Source organism: Brachycentrus maculatus, unplaced genomic scaffold (assembly GCF_059751285.1).
Source record: "Brachycentrus maculatus isolate JH-2025_06_01 unplaced genomic scaffold, ASM5975128v1 h1tg000213l, whole genome shotgun sequence".
Lineage (NCBI taxonomy): Eukaryota > Metazoa > Arthropoda > Insecta > Trichoptera > Brachycentridae > Brachycentrus > Brachycentrus maculatus.
This window is the reverse complement of record NW_028280964.1, coordinates 625,334-646,742: the sequence shown is the minus strand read 5'-3', so window position 1 is coordinate 646,742 and position 21,409 is coordinate 625,334. Positions and strand designations below refer to the sequence as shown.

The 21,409-nt window shown below is 32.1% G+C and overlaps 3 protein-coding genes across 3 annotated transcripts; 1 reads left to right on the top strand and 2 right to left on the bottom strand.

Moving 5' to 3' along the window:
- Positions 1–7,340: 7,340 nt before the first annotated feature.
- On the bottom strand, positions 7,341–10,278 carry LOC148307008 (uncharacterized). The gene is made up of 3 exons (XM_088264045.1): positions 9,554–10,278; positions 8,784–8,977; positions 7,341–8,027 (listed from the first exon to the last, which is right to left on the bottom strand). Exons 1-3 carry the CDS (start codon positions 9,728–9,730, stop codon positions 7,838–7,840), a joined length of 561 nt encoding a protein of 186 aa, XP_088120171.1. The 5' UTR covers positions 9,731–10,278; the 3' UTR covers positions 7,341–7,837.
- Positions 10,279–11,362: 1,084 nt separating this feature from the next.
- Positions 11,363–13,688, top strand: LOC148307007 (uncharacterized). The gene is made up of 2 exons (XM_088264043.1): positions 11,363–11,428; positions 12,574–13,688. Exons 1-2 carry the CDS (start codon positions 11,414–11,416, stop codon positions 12,916–12,918), a joined length of 360 nt encoding a protein of 119 aa, XP_088120169.1. The 5' UTR covers positions 11,363–11,413; the 3' UTR covers positions 12,919–13,688.
- Positions 13,689–17,412: 3,724 nt separating this feature from the next.
- On the bottom strand, positions 17,413–20,183 carry LOC148307006 (uncharacterized). The gene is made up of 2 exons (XM_088264042.1): positions 20,088–20,183; positions 17,413–18,420 (listed from the first exon to the last, which is right to left on the bottom strand). Exons 1-2 carry the CDS (start codon positions 20,103–20,105, stop codon positions 17,851–17,853), a joined length of 588 nt encoding a protein of 195 aa, XP_088120168.1. The 5' UTR covers positions 20,106–20,183; the 3' UTR covers positions 17,413–17,850.
- Positions 20,184–21,409: the final 1,226 nt, after the last annotated feature.

Below are 21,409 nucleotides of genomic sequence, written 5' to 3'. Positions count from 1 at the left end.
TATATAAATTATTCCAAAATGATAATATTGATGTAGATTTGCATTTTTCAATGGTATAGTGCCTACACAGCAACCAAACCTCATATTGCAAATCGCAGTGCTTGTATTTGCAAGTTATCCCTGATTTTAATGCATGAACTTGATAATTAATGTTAATTTATTTTATTTGTATTATGTTTGTATCACGCAAATTATTTATTTGATAGTTCGCAAAGTATGAACAATGCATTGCTTTTAACATTGGTTTATTTTACAATACTGAACTGGTAGCAATACATATCTAAGAGGCTCTGAAAAGATTTTTAACCACCCTACCTTAATTAATTTTTAAAAAGTAGGTAAAGAATCCTCAGTTTTTTTTTCATAAGATTTCTCAATAACAATACTTATTTACATATGTATATAATGTACCGACATTTTTTTTAGCAATATACCCATTTATGACACTTTTTATATCCTTTGCAAGTCAGAGGTTCTCAACATAAGATGTTGCCAGATAATTTTTTGTAATAATATTCTATTGAATATTTTTACTAATGCATTTTGTATTGAATTAACATAATCTCGACATATTCTGCAAATGAGGTAGCCAGTGATATTGGGCTTGAAATATTAAATGCGCTGTGTGACGTACTGGTATGCGTAGGGCGAGTAGGAACAATGTGAAGTATCACGAACGCTTCTGTGGTTGCGGGTATATTTTTTTAACTTGAACGTATGGGATACGGCTTGTTACGTACGGGCTATAATATAGCGGACGTATCACACATCGCTCACTTATTTCAACGTCATATATCAAAAAACTTGATTTTTCAGGAGATCGTTTTTAAAGTTTAAAAATATAATGAAATGTATTAAAAATAAATATCAAGCCACTTATTTATTGATTTGGGGTCTAATTTGTAGAACTCTATTTTAATTTATGTATTAATTTTAAATCAAACACAGATTTTTTGACTTAGTAGACTCAAAAAATCTGTGTTTGATTTAAAATTAATACATAAATCAAGCCACTTATTGAACTTTTTACTGTGCAACAGATCTTTTTAGGTAAAACCTGAATGTTGTTTCTCCATTTGAAAAATATATGGTTTATTTGAAAAGAAATTAAACAATACCTTTTCTTCAAAATGCAAAAACAACACTTTTTGCCCTGTAGCGGGTAAATATAAACTTAAAAATATGCCATTTTTTCTGGGATAAAGTACATTTTCTGGGCATTCCGAAAACATGCACAACTGAAAATTGACAAATTTTGATTTATGACGTTGTTGAAAGGAGTGAGCGATATGTTCCTATAGGTAGGGCGGTAAAATATTGCATCCTAATCGATGAAGTTTTCAAACAATTTGAAATACAGGCAGTCTTTATTTGATGGCTCCGCATCTCTGGATTTCGTCAGTGCCAGCAGAGAAAAAATAACTAATGTTATAAGATCTATTGTCGCTAGTAAATGAGCACTCATTTAAGCTGTTAGTTTGTAAACTATTTGAGGGTCAACAATATTTTCAGTCCAAATTTTTGTTCACGAATTCTGGTTTGCTCCGCTTAGGAGTTATTTAAATCAATATATTATTTAATTGATATCTCAAACAAAGGTGAAAAAATATGGATCTCTCGTAGGAGAGTTATTTTATTATTTAAAAAAAAAATTAAACCTTTTTGACTGTTTCATTGTCCTCCATTTGTAATTATATTTTCCGTATTAGCAATTAAATAACACGATCAAATTTCGTTTATGTCTCATCCTTACGTGTTTTTATAAATCATAAAAAAAATATATAGTTTATTACACTAGCGCGTAATTTAAACAGATTTAAAGTAAATGTACGTAGTTAAGATACAAATCTAATATGTATATGCATGAATTTTAATACTTAGGTGTAAATATTAATCTGTAACCCAGTACAAAATATTATAATGTCAATAAAGATTTATTTTTGGTCGAAGTGTGGGTACTTGCGCCGCAAACCAATAATGATGCTGGGAATTTTAAGGTGAAATTTTATCAAACTAGTGTTGTTATATGGGGCCCGGATACTGCAAAGTATTGTCAATCTGTTTCCGTGATTGTTGGTTTTGATTTAAGCGTGAAGTGTTCATATTGATTTTGCTCATTGCTGAGAGTCGTGACTATCCTCTTTCCTTGTCAGATTTAAGTTTTGTACTGACATTTCTTGGTGAAAACTAACATTTCATTTCAACTCATTTTGTATAATAAAATAACTATGTATGTAGTTTTTTCCACTTTTTTTTTATTTGACCAGTAACCGGGTTTCGTTTTTGCTGACATTACCAGTCTGATGGAAAAATAAATGGAAAAATAAACTGTATAGTTGTTGTTTTTATCATATCTCTCCATGTCCTCGAAAACAACAGGTTTTTATAAGAAAAATGTATTAAATGCAAAGTATACCAGAGTCTATATATTGATTATCAGCACTAACAGTTAAATAAAACAGATAAAATCTTTTTTGCTTTTATACTGTCTAAGATTTTAGAAGGATTTACTGAAAAGTTTAGATTTTCGACAAAACCATTACATAATTCGACAGCGTAGACAAAATATGAAAAACAAGAGAGGTAAAAATTCATTTAATCAAACTTCACATCATTTTCCATCAATGAGAAGCTAATGGCAATCACTCTTATTGCTTCTATACCAATCAATGAGCAACATTCTCGGAAACATTGACAATCTTGACTGCTCTAGGGACACTAAGGATACCTACAAATTGGAGTCTAACTGGTGCAGAGGATTTAGAATCGTCCATAATTTGTTCAAGCACTTATTTTAGTGTTATTCATATTATGATTAATTCATTTTAAAATCATAACTTGGTTTGTTTTTCATACTAATGACTTGTCTAAATATTCTTCAAGAAAAATGTCCTTTTGTATGTTAAAAGATGATATATATCTTTTTACAACGGTTTAAAATGGAAGGAGATGGTCCACAGGCCAAGTCGTGATTGAGCTAGCCGTAATTTTCATTCTCAGATGAGATGGGGATATCAGTAAAGTATGAAATATATAAAATGTATAAACAATAAACATTTTCATCACTAGGCTAACAGCGACCGTATTACACTCTACTGTGGATGTCGTAAAAACACAATATATTTTTCCAGCATGCTAGCTTACTAAGAAACCAGTTATTCTCCATTTTGTATCTACCCTTATATTTTAAAGACAATACTAAGAAGTTTTACAATGTTTAAGGACACCGATAAGATACACAGCAAGATTCAAATATCTTATTTTCTAAAACAATTGGTGATTGGATACTGAATTTTAAATTAAAACACTTATTTGTTCAAGTAAAATACCACTTTTTGGGTTTATTAAAATACAAATTGTTTGTACTATCACCTGTTGATGAGAACATCTGTAGTTTTCGAAACTAGTCGTGTTTACAGTAATAAACTCAAAAAATAGGTATTTCACAAAGTTAATGCCAAATCAAGAAATAATACGATTTCAAACAATACAAAAACCCTTTTAAAATTCAATGTTAACGAAAATACTATATAAATTTTGTGCTATACTGTTACCATGTTTTCATGCACTCAAAATAATGAAGGATATTTTTCAAGTGAACATTTAAAAAAATGTTTGAAAGCACCGAAAAGTGCCGAATAAATGAATGAAAGTATGAAAACAGTCTACAGAAATCATTCCATAATATGGTCCTGCATATCTTGTCATGTGTACAGGGGATAAGAGGATCATTTTCTATTTTTTTTTTATAACTAACTAACCAGAGTTCTGTAATATATCATCATAATAACTTCCATAGATTCTGCATCTGTGCTAAACTCCATAGAAATCTTTACAATATAGAAGAAATATTATATTGTCAACCTTCTGTGTTGTGCTAATTTCTATGGATTTCATTATAAACAGTTTATATATAATTTAAAGTTAGGTCTTATTACCATTTGTCAAGGCTTGAAAATGTAAACTTTGTAAAATGCTGTGTTTGTTATCAATGTCCTGTAACAAACTGTTTTTTAAATATTTTTATATAAGCACATAGTTATTGCTTCCATCTTTATTTCTTAGGAGGAAGCAATTATTTCACTTATATTTTAAGATATTCTTTTCATGGAGATTGTGTATTTAAATTCTTATAATTTAAATCTGGCACAATGCTATTACAAAAAAAGTGGGAATCTGAAATGAATAAAATAACAAAATCAATAAATCGCTGAACTAAAATGACTTGATAATAAATTCAATTTCTTCATATTTTCTTTCGTGGTAACATGTAAAAAAATATTAATCAGTATTAAATTAATAATTACATAAACCTATTTGGCGTAAAAATCGCCAAATTGATCTTAATATTTTCCACCTCGATAGTGTAGTTGTTAGCATGAGTAACCCAAAAGAGATTGCGAATTTGATTAGAACATTTTGTAGGGCTATTCAATTTATAAAATAGAATTCGCTAACCCAATCGCCGCAATGCTAAGATACACATCAATGGTGCGTAATTTTCGGGGCATTCATGTGCAGCTGGCATCTGAGATTCAAACCTCAAGACAGAGCGAAAATCATTTAAATTTCCTATTGAAATATCAATATCAAGTTATTATACAAATTTAATTTAGTTTAATAAAATGATTTTTTTTAGCACTTAATTTGACTTATTCTTCACACTATTGACATCTGTCTGAATAATCTCAAAGTAAAATATCATTTGGCTGTGGTATGTTTATTGAACACATAACCTTATATCTTAGTAACAAAACGACTTGTGACTTGTATGTTTGTTATTACAAATAAAAAGTCAGTGGTTTTAAACAGAATGCATTTAAAATGGTGAATTAACCCATAGCACTGGAGTGCCGCCATGCATAGTTTGACGTACTACTTTAGTTCAACCGCTGCGGTGCCAAGAACATAATGTCTCAATACTTTGGTTGTTTACCATTCAATATAATTAAACCAGAATCATATAAGTTCAATTAAATAGTAATAACTCTCGGAATTTAGTTGAACATACTGAAAAACTTTGCAAAGGGCTAAAAAGGTTAATTTCGTGCCGTGTAGATGGATGCCCATGACAAATTTGATAAACGGAGATTGGGTCAGTAATGCAGGTAACAGATCAAACACAAAATTATTAGGGCATTCTGCTATGGAATTCCAAGCAGCTATTTTAATTTAATTCAAAATTGTATTGTATAACAATGTCTCCGGATTCGCACTGCATTATTTATTAACGTGTAAATTATTACATTAAAAAAAGTGTCTTTAAATTATTAATGTTAGCGAGTAGACGATTGGTTAGGTGGTCGACTTATCGGCTAATTTAGAGGCCTTACTTATTGTTCTTTAAATAAATTCCTTCACGTGTTAGTTTATTAATGTGGCCACGTACAGTCCGGGACAAATCCCACCAGGAGACATTGAAATAACATCAATATCCAGTTTCAATCCTACAAATTTAATTTAGTTTAATAAAACAAACACAAAGCAACCAACGATAATACAAAACACAAAAATATATTTTAATTTCATGTTTGAATACTGTTTGTGTATATTTCCTATTACTGCGCTTTAGTGGTTGTCAGGCAGTATATAGCCCGACTATAATTGGAAAAGAGGTATCCGTCAGTTGTCGGTAAACCCAAAAGAAAAATGTTGTTAGTCAATTCCCAGTGTCTTTTGAACAATTACAAATATGCTCTAGCCATTCCAATGTTCAATGTGTTGATCTATGTACCATCTGGGTACTAAGGAGTCAAGGAAGATAACAATTCTGCTACATGATGCATATGCGCCTTAATATAAAAATATATCTACAAACTGCACATTGATTAGTAACAGTGAAAAAAAATTGAGACATTTCATGGAAAACACCATTGCTAAAATTTTCAATGAACCATCTCGTTGGGAGTTTGTCTAACGACTGTACGTGATATAGCAGAGTCTACAGCGTCCAGTAAATCCAGTAGTGTAATTATGAAATCTGGTGAATGTTAATGTATCATGGAGAGACTTTATTCTCATTATCACCATAATATATGTTATCCATTGTATAATACCGCAATAGTTCTAGAGTTATGTATATTGACGACTTGTACAGTGAATCTAATAAATGTTTGTTTTTTAAATAAATATTGTTTTTTTAAAAAAGACTAACTAACTAACCATCACGCCGCTTCCCCGCAGTTGTAGGCAGAGAGAATAGATCATCACACCACTCTGTCTTTGCAAACATTCTTCGCCTCTTCCACGTTCATGCATCTCCTCATACATACTTGCCGATTGTTATGACTCCTAACCTGACCACTTTCAAGTATTTGGCATACCTGATCGTGCCATGTTTTTCTCGGTCTTCCTCTGCTCCTGCATGTCCAAACCATCTCAACACACCTTTCTTAATTTTATCGATAATGCTTATTTCAGCTTTGCATTCCTTACTTATTTCACTATTCGAACATCTATCATACATCATTTTGTCGCACATTGTTCTGAGAGATCGCATTTCGACTGCATTCAGTCTACTTTCATCCTACTTTTGCCAACTCCATGTTTCACTTCCATACATTAGAGTTGAAACCAGGACTCCGTTGTGCACTGCCAGTTTAGCTTCTTTAAAAGACAAATATGGCAAAGGATGCAATGACCCATGGTCACGACTGTCGTCACGAAAAGGCAATTTACTTGGATAGGCCATGTACTTTGCATGCCTCCTGACAGCCCTTATCAAGCTTGCCTCTTTTACAAGGCATCTCTCTGCCGACCAAGACCTCCACTTCTGACAAATTGTCGACAGTTCGCATCTGAACTTCGGGACTCGGACTTGACTTGGGAGGACACAAGGGAGCTGGTTGACAGGAGATAGCCTGGAAGCAGATTTTGGACTCCATATGCTCAACCTAGGGAGCGGATATGGATGAATGATGAATGAATGAAAAAATGAACTTACTTAAAGTAATATGACGGGTTGGAAATAAGAGGGTTTTAAGTAAAAAAAGATACAATATTTCTTTATTCAGATATTCCGGGTTTGTCTTCACTTATGAGTTATTTATATTGATATTTCAACGTAGATGAAGAAGAAAATGTAAATCTGTGTATTTACAGGGCTTAAGACCTGCATAGGCTGGTTTAAGTGATCGTTTTACACACATGTAACATTTACTATTCTACCCATGATGACAACCACACTACAAGATTTTGATTTGAGTAGTAGTAAGCCCTGTAAATGCCCAGACTACCATATTGTTTTTCATGCTGAGATATCAAAAGAATTATGTATACAAATTATTATATTCCCACACCCTTTTGTGAAGGCAAAGTTAATTATGTTTAAGAAATAATAATTTTTCAGGGTTAGCTAATTATTTAATAGATAACGATCACATATAACAATAATAACGTAAAAATCCTAAAAATTATTAATACAAAAAGTGATAAACTGCAACATTTTGCAACTTCACATACGGTGTTTGAAAATGATGTGAATCAAATCACAATAGAATTGAAGAAATAATGATATTTAAAAGTAAAACTAAAATTTTGTTAGCCTCCGTAGTGTAATGGTTAGCGCACATTGGCTACCGTACTGGAGGTCTCGGATTCTATTCTCAGAGGGGCGGGGTTAAATAAATATAAGTGATTTTTTCACTCTAACATATTTATTCAATATACCCTGGACAGGTACTTGAAACAGAAGGCTGATCACCTTTCCTTCATGTGTTAACGATCAAGATAACACTGCATTTGTATGATGCAGTGCCCTGTGCACCATCGGGTGCGGATGAGGTTTTTTTTAAAGAACAAGTAAAACTTAAATAAAACAAAAATTTAAAATAAGTGTTTAGGAGAAGCAGATGTTAGTTTTGGTAACAGCGGGCTGTTTGTAATGATCCGGGTCAATTCCCACTCCAGACTTTCTATAGAATGTGTGCTTCACAATCTCAACTCGAGGGTTGCGTTTAGTCGGCGAGGGCTTTGACTTCTTCAGCTCCCAGCCATACACCCAACTGGAGCATTCAGGAAAATAAAACCTGAAATATAAAAAAAATACACATTAAGATATTTCGCACGGGTATTTTTACGCCTGCGGACAGCTGGCGACAGGATTCTATAATTGTGTACATATATAGTTTAGACTTTAAAAAAGATATTGGTTCATAATTTTCAAATAAAAACACTGGATAATTCATTATTTTCTGCCTTTGAAATAAGGCCGGCGCAGATAGATGGTAAAAATACCATTTCCATCCTTAAGCAATAATCGACCGAACGGGTAGAAGTACCTTTCCTGTTTGAAGTGTGTTAATAAACATTAGTTTCTTTCATTAATATGAGTAATAAACATCTATTGAAAATTTTAGTACCCCCTCGATATCATATCACGGGTGATTTATTGCTACTAGGTAATTCATAAATATGCTTAGTTGGAAAATTACATAAACTCAGAAAAGAATGGTTGCATTAACATAACTGTTTGGTCAGTACTATGGAGCTAAATCGGGGACCCTCAACATCAGCACTATGAACTGGTTAGAGGTATTTGAAATGTGGTTACATCGTAGAATGCTACACATTCCATCTACCGATATGGTCAGCAACATGAATGTGCTCTAAAGAGGAAGAGTAGAAAAATAGTTGCTGACAGATATCGAAGTCCGGAAGGTGTCCTATCTGGGGCATGTGTGTAGGGGAGAGAAGTACGAGCTATTGTACCTAAAAAGAAGTAAGATTATGAGGCAACTACATTTAATATTTTTTTTACTTTAATGATAAAAATAAGTACTTACTTATCTTCTGGATTCATTTTAAATCTTTTCCGCAAGTATTGTTTTCTACCGTCTCCAACAGTACTTTTGTACAATAGTTCATTGATTTCGGGATCCACTGGCTTCATAGGGGTATACTGGTCAAACTTGGCTAGTTCATACAATGGTACCATGTGTTTCTCTGGCTTTTTGAATACTTTCAAGTCGCTCATTTCCTTGAAAAAAAATTCATAATAACACACTATGTGAGAATACTCTTAGGACTACAAGATCATATCTACACAGAGACTAATCGTAGTATCAAATTTTACAATGAAGGACTATAACCTGTTTCCATAGTCCACAAGATTGAAAGAACTATTGAATAAAAAGTAATGGAGGTTAGTAGAAATACGTAAAATGCATTATGTCGTTTGACACATCCATGAAACACTCAACTTGACGCAAGAAAACCCAGAAAACACATTCTCTGAATTAATCTAATAAATGACTAAATTAATCAATTCTCCTCAAGTGATTTGTACACATTATCAGTATCCTACACAAGTTTTCACAAGTGTGGGTATGAAACCCTAAGTTCCCTTGCCATTGCTGCTATTCTATCATCTGTTTACTATTCCTCTTCTATTTCTAGTTATAACATTCTTCCATGTCATCTGTGTTCTATCAATTATAAAATTTAATTGTTCCATCTCATAAAATGGGCAAATACTGAAAATTTCTTTCCTTTATTGAGTTTGTACATTATAGGCTGTTAACTGTCAAAAACATTTTTTAAAGTGATAACTCACCTCTTTGAACTTGTCCATTAACGCGACTGTCTCCGTAGAAACCTTATCATTCTTCTGCGTTGCTGAATCCCGGATACTGTCAATATTACGGTGAAACCATTTTAATCTCAATTTCTTCTCCTTGTAAAAGTTTTCTGTGTAAAAAGCTATCACAGCGGGATCTGTAATGTCTGGCATTTTTATTTCTTAAAATTTATATAACTCCTTTTATTTAAAAAAGACAATTCAATTTAACTTATCCTGATATAAATTTCTTCTAATATCTACATGACACCAAAATTTTACATATTTTAAATAAATTTTTCAATATGTAACCATTTCAATGCTCTTAATTTGAATTTCAAATAAGTACTAATAAAACATACATTATAATGGTAGGTACTACATAATTTAATAATAATTTTTATTCCAGCTTGACTAAGCAATACTTAAGACAGCCATATTTTGTTTACAATTGTAGAGTAAAATATAGTACAGTAAAAATATTTTGGTATCAAAGTAACAACAACAAAAAAAATACATAGAGATTGTGAATAACAATTCTCACATCAGTGAGAAAATTAGCTCATTGGCAATCACAACACTGCACTCCAGTGTTGCCACATATTCAGCCCTCATCTGTGTTCCACAAGCAGTTTTATGATGAGGTTGGAGCTCTTCATCAGCTTTTCTCAGAAGCCTGCCACTCTTATGTATTATCAGCCCATCCCAGTGTGGCACATGTGCTGAAACAAACATACCACTCACGCTACAGTGTCAGAATTCTTGAGGGCCCTGTATCCATTATTGTAACATATTTTTATGTCTTATGCTTCTCTGTATGAAATTAATTCCGCCTCTAAAGTGTGATGGTTAGGAAGATTGTCTACAGTACTAAAATCCAGTTTGATTCCCTTCTTCTGACCCCTATCCACACCTAAGTGGTGCATAAGGAATTGCATCAGATCAACATAAGGTCAAATCGATCGTTGATTATATATGAAGGTAGGTTCAGTTTTTTCAGGTTTTTTAATTTTTTTTATAAAGGAGTGGAATATCTTTCTTCTAACTCATTTCCGCGCCATTGCATTGCATTGATGCATTGTTACATTGATTGTTCATTACATGAAAATATAATGATCAGTCCTGGGCTCCAGGTAACAGTCCCGGGTGATATTAAATAAAGATAAGAGGGAAAAATCACATTTGTATTTATTTTGCCCTCCCCCCCGGTTATCAAACCCAAGACCACCAGAATGGTAACCAAACATGCTAACCATTAGACTACAGAGGCAGACAAAGTATGTTTTATGTAAATAATTAAATGACGTAAGTGAAGAAGCTCAGGGTGAAGGATATTACTGCTATTTGGGAAGTAGGTAGAAAAGGAGAAAAGCAGAAATGGCTACGACACTCCTGGTTGTATACCCGTACTAGCACAAGCTTGTGTAAGTTGTACATTGCCAATGCGTACATGTAAAATGAATTATTTATCTGTATATAAAAGTTTTGCAAGATTTGAAAGGACTGGCCCATTTTGGATTATAGCTGGGTTCGGAATTGGCACTCATATGTAAATGAACTGTTTTAAAAGATTGTAAAGTTCTTTCGACCACTTTAATTAAATGTGCTTCATTATCCGATGAGGTTAATTATCCCAGAGTAGAGTACACTCTCTGCAAACATTTGCGATAATGCCAGAAATATCTCAGCTGAGCAAACAATTTTGAATGCCTAAATTGCCTATACTAATTTTCAATAAACAAGTCGGCTCTCTTCGGTGACTTGTGTATCTTCTTATATAACCTTCGGTAAATTATAAATATGTTCAGATGAACATTCAGTTCAGTGCTGAAAAGTCTTCAGAAATCTACAACCAACATGGATCTAATTAGGGTAAGTGATTTTATCAAGATTCTAATACAGAATTTATATATACATAAATATATATATATATATATATATATATATATATATATATATATATATATATATATATATATATATATATATATATATATATATATATATATATATATATATTCTCCTTCTTTTACCATATCCACTGCCTATGTGGAGCATATAAAGTCCACAAACTGTCTCCAGGCTTTTCCGTTGGCTGCCAGCTTCCTTGCATCCTCCCAAGTTAGGTCCGTGTCCCGAAGTTCAGATGAGAACTGCTGATGAATTGTCAGCAGTGGTCATCCTGGGCAGTGCGAACCTAATAAAAGAGAAGCCTTGTAATATAAATTCTCCAGTTCTATTTATTTATATGTATAGTCCAATGCAAAATATTATACAGAAAATTTTCCATTTTTATAAAATTTATAAAGAATACTATTTTTTCATTTCAAAATACCAATTCAACTATTAGGTATTTAATATTGATCATTTAATATGCCATCACTGTAAGCATGACTTTTGTTCTTTTTTTATAAAATTATATTTAAAAATAGTTCATTAGCTTATTTACTTTGTAGCAACTAACTTGCCAATTTGTATATTTAAAAAAATAATTACATATTGTAATTAATGTTAATTCCCTCAATGATATCTTTATGGAATTGATCTTCCTAGACTTTTAAAAATGTTGCTATTTCATCTCACAATTAAAGAACAGTAAAAGATTTTTTTAGAGGAAAATGTTTGCCTCATAAAACTATGTACTTAGTTGGAAATAGGAGCAGAGCAAAACTGAGGAAAACTTGATATGATCAAGTATTTCAAGTACTTGAAAATGGTCAGGTCACGAGTCGGAATAATCGACGGCTATGAATGAGAAGATGCATGAATGTGGAAGAGGCGAAAAATGTGTGCGAAAAAAGTAGTGTGGCGTTTTATTCTGTCTGCTTACCACTGTGGGGAAGCAGCATAATGGTTAGTTAGTTATTTATATAATTTATATAAGTAATATTTACGAATGATATCTTCAGATTAGAGAACTCTTTTTTGTGGTTGTGCTACAATTTAAACTGGCTTAAAAATTTATTAAAAGAAAGAAAACGAGTGATGTTTATTTAAAATGTTTTTGTTTTATTCAGGTTGTATCATTCTTGACGTTTGCCATCCTGGTTCATTCAGCTCCTGTGGCTAAACCCAATTATGGCGGTTGCGGAGGACCCCCAGTATTTGTCGGCCCCTCAGGGTTTGGCGGTCCCCCAGTGTTTATAGGACCACCAGGGTTCGAGGGACCCCAGGGATTCATCGGACCCCAGATATTCGAAGGCCCCCCAGTATTCGCCGGTCCCCCAGGATCGGAATACGTTATCTCCATGGTCCCTGCCATTCCCGGACCTCCTCCAGTCGCGCTCGTTCCTACCGTCCCGGTAGCTCCAACAGGATTAACCGTCCTCGCAGGAATTCTAGACGGACTTCTAGGAAGATAAGCAATGATCAAGATACAATATTTTAAGTGCGTTCAGATCTTTGTACATAAATACTGGATTTAAACCACAAGGAGTAGTCATCAAGATTTTTATTGATACCTTATTAGAGACAGAGGTGTTAACGAGATGGAAAAATATATTTTTAGTAAAATAACTGGTCAAAATTGTAAGTTTATGGTATATGAAATGATTCGGAAAGCATCTCACATATGTAAAAAAAAAGGTTACAGCTTAGCAACATATAGCAGCAATGTGAAAAATGTAACTTTCTTATCAAAAGGAATATAATATACATGTATATACTTATAAAAACACATATTTTGATGTTCAATCTTGGATAGAAGGGTTTTGGTCCCGTGGTTAGTTTTGCGGACTCTTAAGTCAGAGTTTCTCGGTTCGAACCCACTCTACCACAATTTGATGCCTATTTCTAATAACAAACTGCTTAGGCTCACAGAAATAGTATGAAATTGAAATATTTGTGTAAATAATAAAAATACAAATATTTCTCTTTTTTATTAAAAAAAAAAATATTACTCAGTGTAGAAAGTGATCATTTAAACCTTCCAAATGTTCTGATTTCCAAATTCGCATCTCAGTAACTTATTTGTCTCTGTTGAGATATTAACAACAAAAAAATGATCAAGGTATTTCAGTATTTTACAATCAAACTTGTTTGCATAATAGTTAAGTTATTATAATTATCATATTGTTAATATTTATGTTCACTGTAAAAAGTACAAATATATTATTTGTTTTTACACTAACAACGTTTACTTTTATTATAATACAACCTGATACCAGTCCTTGTGTAAAAAACGCTTTGTGTTTTGAATATTGAAAGCATTAACATTGTGGATCATATTGATATATTATTTCGAGAAATAAAAATAAAGAGAATTATTTCGAGAAATAAAAATACTTTGTGTTCTGATCCACTCACAATGTGAGTGGATCAGAACACAAAGTATTTTTATTTATACTTTGTGTTCTGTTTTTTATATATACTTTTTTTATTTATACTTTGTATTTGTACTTTGTGTTCTGTTTTTTATATATACTTTTTTTATTTATATTTTTATTTATACTTTGTGTTACACAAAGTATTTTTATTTCTCGAAATAATATAAAAAACGCTTTATTTATAACATTTTGAGTGTGTCCATATACTTGTTCACGAAATCTGGATTATCTCTAATTATAGAAGTTATTTTCATATTATTTATGACATCTCAACAAAGATGAAGAAGAATATGAAAGTCTGGGCATTTACGGGGCTGACGACCGTCATAGGCTGGTTTACACAAGTGTAACATTCACCAATTCTACCCATTATTGACAACCACACTACTCAAATTATTGAAAGTTCCATATATGTATATGAACGAATTTCGAAATGTTATTCATGAATCCTTAGAACTTCACTAGAGAATCTATTGGTGAGATTAAACCAGCCTATGACGGTCGTCAGCCCCGTAAATGCCCAGACTTCCATATTCTTCTTCTTCTTTGATGAGATGTCAAAAAATAAAACGCTTTATCAATTGACTACAAGAATACCATCACACTATGTTAAATACATTTAACTATAAAATCTCTGTATTACGTGGCTGTCAACATAGTAGAGACTATCTCAGGCCCTAAGGTGTGGTGGCCAAACTGAGATAAGTGAGAACCATTGAGAATGTAAGCGCAGTAAGGGTGAAAGATGAACGTCCAAATAGATGTGTTGGAGTCAGAGTTTCTGGGTTCGAACCCACTCTACCACAATTTGATACCTATTTTTAATAATGAGCCGCTTAGGCTCACAGAAATAGTATGAAATTGAAATATTTATGTAAAATAATAAAAACACAAATATTTCTCTTTTAAAAAAAATATATACTTATTTACTTCACTAACATCTCAACAGATGGTAGTTCCAACTAAGCAATGGTTGTTAAGTAATGATATACACTCAGACCTTGCTTTGCGTCGTTACTAAATTAAAACTCTTTTTCGCTGTGCGTCGTTGTTTTTTCGAATTGCTTTGTTTTTTTAAAATCATTATTCAGAGAATCATTTTTAAATTTTCTAAAAGATAATTTCCCGTTTTGTAAATTAAAATTTTGTTTAAAATTCGGGGAATCTTTTGGAACATATCTACGATGCAAAGTGAGGTCTTTGTGTATAAAAGAATTGAGGCAATTTGAATATTTAATAATGGGCAAACTGGTGTCCAGGTGAATATAAGTCCATTTCTTCTTTTTCTAACCCTTTAAACACCCCAAGGTACATAGGGCACTGTATCATATTGACATAGTATAATCTTGGTTGTCAATTGCAAAGAGATAAGGTGATCAGTCCTGCGCTTCTTGTACCAACCACGTCAATTGGTCGGTAGTAATGTAAAAAAATGAAATATTCCAACAAATTGTGTGAATTTTTTTAAGATGACTAAGAAGATATTGACTTTATTATAATTATTCAATTGGCTGTTATTAGTATTATTATGTATCATAGCAAACAGAAATAAGCTAACTCATTTACTCAAGTGTTAAATCGTGAATTCCAATGATTCTTTAGCAAATAACAGCAGACAACTGATAATTATTTTTACCATGTGCATGACATTAATCATCCTTCCATATAAGATGCTAAAAAAAAACTTTTCCTAAGGAATAAAATCCAAAAAGGTAATTATTCAAATGAAGCGATGGGCGGGCATGTGACATGGGTGCTAGCTGAATTGGACTGATTGATTTTGATGTGACTTATAAACTTTTTGATTTCAATGTACAGCAAAGACTGGCAAAGGAAATACTGTATTATTTTTTGACATCTCATCAAAGATGAAGAAGAATATGGAAGTCTGGGCATTTACGGGGCTGACGACCATCATAGGCTGGTTTAAGTGATCACTTTACACATGTGTAACATTCACCAATTCTACCCATTATTGACAACCACACTACTCAAATTCTTGGAAGTTATATATATATGAACCAATTTAGAAACTTTGTTCTTGAATCACTAGAACTTCACCAGAGACATCTATTGGTGAGATGTAAAGAAGCTTTTTATTAAGCAGAAACTCTTATATTAAATGGCCAGACTTCCATATTCTTCTTCATCTTTGATGAAATGTCAAAAAATAATATGAAATTAACTCCTGTAATTGGAGATAATCCAGATTTTGTGAACAAGTATTTGGACACACTCAAAATGTTGCAAGGAAATACTAAATTAATTATGTTGTTTCAAGGTAATGATATCAACAGAATCCCAAAAGAAGAAAAGTAAAAAATAAAATAAGAAGAGACCATAAGTGTGATTTATTTGATCTTATTTGAACTTATTTAATTTTTAGATAAAAAGTAAAAGTAAGTAAAATGGAAGATGTTATAATCGCAAACGGTTTAAAATTCCTTTATCTGGATATGTTATAAGGGACTTTAAGCATTTACAGGGCTTATGATGTGTCATAGGCTATTTTAAGTATGTAACATTGTGTAATGTTCACAATCGTGCTTACGTTTGATCATCATTTGTCCCAGACCATTACGAATTACAAGACATTAATTAGAACCAAAAGAAGTTGAATCTTGTTTAAAAAACAGTATGTGTGAAAAATATCATACTAGTAATTGTAATATGTAATATTGTCTGCCTTCGTAGTGTACTGGCCAGCACATTTGGATGCAGCACTGTAGGTCCTGGGTTCGATTCCCAGGGGGATCAAAATGTAAATAAAACTTTGAGTGTTTTTTTCTCACTAAAATTTATATAATATTACCCTGCACCCTGCAATGGTGCCTGAAGCGCAGGGGTGATCAATTTAAATTTTACTTGGTAAATATAACTATTTCATTGAATCTATCGTAACATGTGTTTCGATGCATTCCACTGCATGCTGTAGCATTCCGCATCATACAGTGTTTGTAAATGATACGGAATGCTTTGAAACACTTGTCACAATAGATTTTAAGAAAAAGTGGTATTTACCAAGTAAAATTCAAAATTAAAATAATATGCACTGAATTATAAAGGGGATTTACATATTGTTATCAAAACTAACACAGTATAATATGTTTACGGACATTTAGATTTACATTATTGAAAGTAGTTATACATTTAAAAAATAATAATTAAAAATATCTAAAAATACTGTATTACCCATCGTAAAACAAACTGGAAACAATTATTTTTCAAAAATAACCATTGTTTTTATTTGGCACAGTATATTTTTTAGAGATAGGTATCCAATACGTTAACGAACATACTCTTCACACATTTATTCTTCTTCTTAAAACCCTTATTTGCACCCCATCTATCACACATCTACATATAGTAGAGATGAAACGGATATAGGGTAATTATCCGGTATCCATTCTATCCGGCATTATTTTACAATTCGACCATAGTAAAAAATTATTAAATAAATGCAATTTATCCTACTTCCTAAATAAGATAGGTATGATACTTAATTCTATATTAAAATAAATACCCAACAAATGAAAATCATAAATTAAAGATGTTTATTTATTATTAACACATAGGTACAAGTATACAAAACAGTTTATTAATATTATCAAGTTAACTTAAAGTAAAATTATGATGAATGAACCTGATGTTCTCTGCACCTTCAATCTCTTCTTTTGTGCACAGGCACAAAAGAAGACAAGACAGCTTGTATTGACTTTTTCTTCTTCCTTTGCGTCTGCATCAGCACCCCACTGATACATAGGGCACCACATCGGTTCGATGCGATGTTAACTCAATCGTGATTGTATGAAGGTTACTTTACCTTAATAGGACTTGATCAGTCTTGCGTTTCATATAACCATAGCTAGAGATTTACATATTAATATATTTTTAATATCCGTATTTCCGTTTTCAATTGCAGGCTACGTTTGTTCTTATGCTATTTTCGATGGTGTTTTGAACCTTTGCTTAGCCAAACAATGATAAAATACCGTTAATAATGTCTGTTGGAAAGCCGGGTGGAGTTGCGGGTGGGGCGCCGGGTGCGGGGGGTGCTCCGGGTGCAGGGGGGGCACCGGGAGCAGCGGGTGCTCCGGGAGCTGCGGGTGGAGCGGGCGCTCCGGGAGCTGCAGGTGCTCCGGGAGCAGCGGGTGGAGCGGGCGCTCCGGGAGCAGCGGGAGCTCCGGGTGCAGGGGGTGTTCCAGGAGCAGCGGGTGCAGGGGGAGCTCCGGGTGCGGCGGGCGCTCCGGGTGCAGGGGGCGTTCCGGGTGCGGGTGGAGCACCAGGTGCAGCGGGCGCACCGGGAATCGCAGGCACCCCAGGTATCTGTGGGATGGCAAATATTGCCGGAAATGCTGGTATTTGAGGCGCCGGAGCACTGGGAGCTGCCGGAGGCGGGAACTGAGAGAATAAATTAGGGAATGCCGGGAATGTTGGGAAGGATAAGAAAGGATTGGATGGAATACCGAGTTCGTCTGTCATTTCACATGGCTCGGGCGCTGACTGGATCTTGATGGCCAAACTAACTATGCAGAGTACCTGGAAATAAATAATATATATGTATTAACAACATTTTGAGTGTGTCCAAATACTTGTTATCACAATCTGGATTATCTCCAATTAGAGGAGTTATTTTCTTATTATAAACTAACTAACTAACTAACCATCACGCCGCTTCTCCGCAGGGGTAGGCAGAGAGAATAGAGCGCCACACCACTCTGTCCTTGCAAACATTCTTCGCCTCTTCCACGTTCATGCATCTCCTCATACATACCCGCCGATTGTTACGACTCCTAACCTGACCACTTTCAAGTATTTGGCATACCTGATCGTGCCATGTTTTTCTCTGTCTTCCTCTGCTTCTTTTCCCACTAACATTCGCCTCATAAATTTTCTTATTATTATTAATTATTTTCATAGATGTCAAAAAATAATATGAATATATACATTACATATATGTAAATACATTACATATATGTACATTACATTACATTATATACAATATGAGTACATTATCAATGCGGATTAACACTAGAATTACCATCAACAAAAAATATTTAAATTTTATATAAAATTTCTTTATAATAAAATTTCTTTATTTTGAATTAAAATTTTGGTGGTATTCCCTTAAGAGGCATCTCAAATTAATATTTTCATACAATTTTTTGTACCAAAATAAACTACTCATTTATTTTTTTAAATAAACAAATAATAATCATGCACCATATTTTATGAACGCATTTCTATTAAAAAGCGAACATTTTTATTTTCAAATTTATTCACAAACCGTTTAAAAAAAATAGCAGTAAAAAAAAATTGTTTGAACAATCCATCAGAAGCTAATTCCAGTAAATACTTCAGTCATCCAGAAAAAATTCATATAAATATTAAAAACAAAAAAAAAACATTTGCCACATAAAAAGTTTTTGATAGTTTAAATTTAAAAACAGTAACAACTTGAAAAATTCATTTGTTATAAAATCACTACATCAAAACTTAATTATATATTCTAGTGGAACGGAAGGTCTGCTGATGACAGTCAACAGTCCGCCTTCTCCTGAGGAGTTTTACGTGGTTTCCTCCCAGCAATGAGCAAATGCAGAGAAGTTCTTATTTGACCCACACTAGACGATCCCTCCTGTTCCCAACACAGATTCAAATAAAAACATATTTAATTAGCTAGAAGAAACAAAAATCCACTAAATGATCTATAAACCTTGTACATAATAAGCAAGGTAAATAATAAATGCAATTCCCATCTAAAAAAAAAAAAAAACTTAATTTTATAGTCTACAATCAAGGGTTAATTAATTTGTGTTAATTATTAATTGTATTTTATTTATTGTTTCGGCATTAACTTTGTGGTAAGACATGTTACAATGATTAAAGAAAACACTTCGTTTATAGTTATTATACAGACCTGAATGATGGAAGTTTAACTTCTGAAACATGTAGTCTATAATAAAACTCAAGTGGTAATAAACGAAGTGTTTTCTTTAATCATTGTAATTATTAATTGATTAAAATTAATGATTATTTACTACTAAATAATATAATAGTGTTGGGGAAAATTCTTTTTGCTTCGACGTTATAATAAGATATAATGATTTTATAACAAAGTTATTTTTTAAGTTGCAAAGTGGAAAATCATGCTTGTGTTTCAAATATTATTAAAAGTATATGATGAAAAAGAAAAAAAATCTTACTTGTAATAAAGTCTTCATTCTGACCACAAATGTGTCAATCCTAAACCTATTTCACAATTTTCGTCTATTCAACGGTACAGAGATGAGTTGTCTGATGATCGTGGTTGGATAATTCAGGTTTTATAAGTGAATTAAGAAACATTCGAGAAAAAGATTATTAAACAAATTAATTAGAAAATTGTCATTCCTCAGTTGGTTCAGGTGATAAGTAGAATAGCATTAGTGCATCGTACGTCATTCAAAATACTCGGCAAAATTTATAACCTCCTGTTGCGTCTTTGAAATTGGTAATGTCGGTTTCTGCGTTCGCCAATTATATTTTCGGCTCGTTAATGTGCAAACTGTGTGATTACAAACTATGAATTTTCAGAATCGTTAACTAGCCAACTGTGCTAATAAAGAGTCGGCTTGTTCTCAACCCATTAGACCAGTAGATAATTAGCTAAGCTTAATTTTTTCAACAGTTTTGATTTTGGCAAAAGTGTTAAAATGTTCCTTAGGACAGTGATCTCCAAACTTTTTGACTTGTACCCTTGTGACGAAAATATTCATAATTTGTTCCCCCTAATTATAATGTATATATATATATATATATATATATATATATATATATATATATATATATATATATATATATATATATATATATATATATATATATATATATATATATATATATATATATATATATATATATATATATATATATATATATATATATATATATATATATATATATATATATATATATATATATACATGCGCAAATATATTTTAAAATGAAAACATCCGCCATTAGAAAATTGCAAATTAAGTTTCAAGTTTGTGTAAGTTTCATTGTTTTTATACAATATTCAATTACTTCTGGTTCTAATCTTCATATTTGTTGTAAATTTCAAATGTAAATTTATACATCATGACCAGCTGTAGATCTAATATTATTCCACGTATTGAAAGTGACTTTATATGCTTGCACAGTAATTTTTTACTGTCCCTTTTAAGGTATAAAATATAGTTAATCAAAGCTGTACCATATTAAGTATATACATAATATGGTACAACTTTTTCATTATTATTTATAGCACCGTTTGTACCATTTTCATGTGTTTTAAAATTTTAATGTAAATTTTCATAATCTTTTAAATCCAACATTTATATTCAAAATATTTACATTCACGTTTTAAGTTTTTTTTATTTATTTATTTTTTTATACTTGACTCCAATAAAAAATGTACCGTATATCATTTTTTTTTATATTTGTGTCTATTTACATGATATATAGTATTACATACATTTCTCTAATAATATAAAAATTACCATTT

Excerpts from the sequence above, each read along its gene's own strand:
- LOC148307008 (XM_088264045.1), bottom strand. The coding sequence starts at position 9,730 with ATGCCAGACATTACAGATCCCGCTGTGATAGCTTTTTACACAGAAAAC. Across the intron at positions 8,978-9,553 it reads TAATGGACAAGTTCAAAGAG|GAAATGAGCGACTTGAAAGT; the intron begins GTGAGTTATCAC and ends TTTTTTTTCAAG. Across the intron at positions 8,028-8,783 it reads AAAATGAATCCAGAAGATAA|GTTTTATTTTCCTGAATGCT; the intron begins GTAAGTACTTAT and ends TTTATATTTCAG.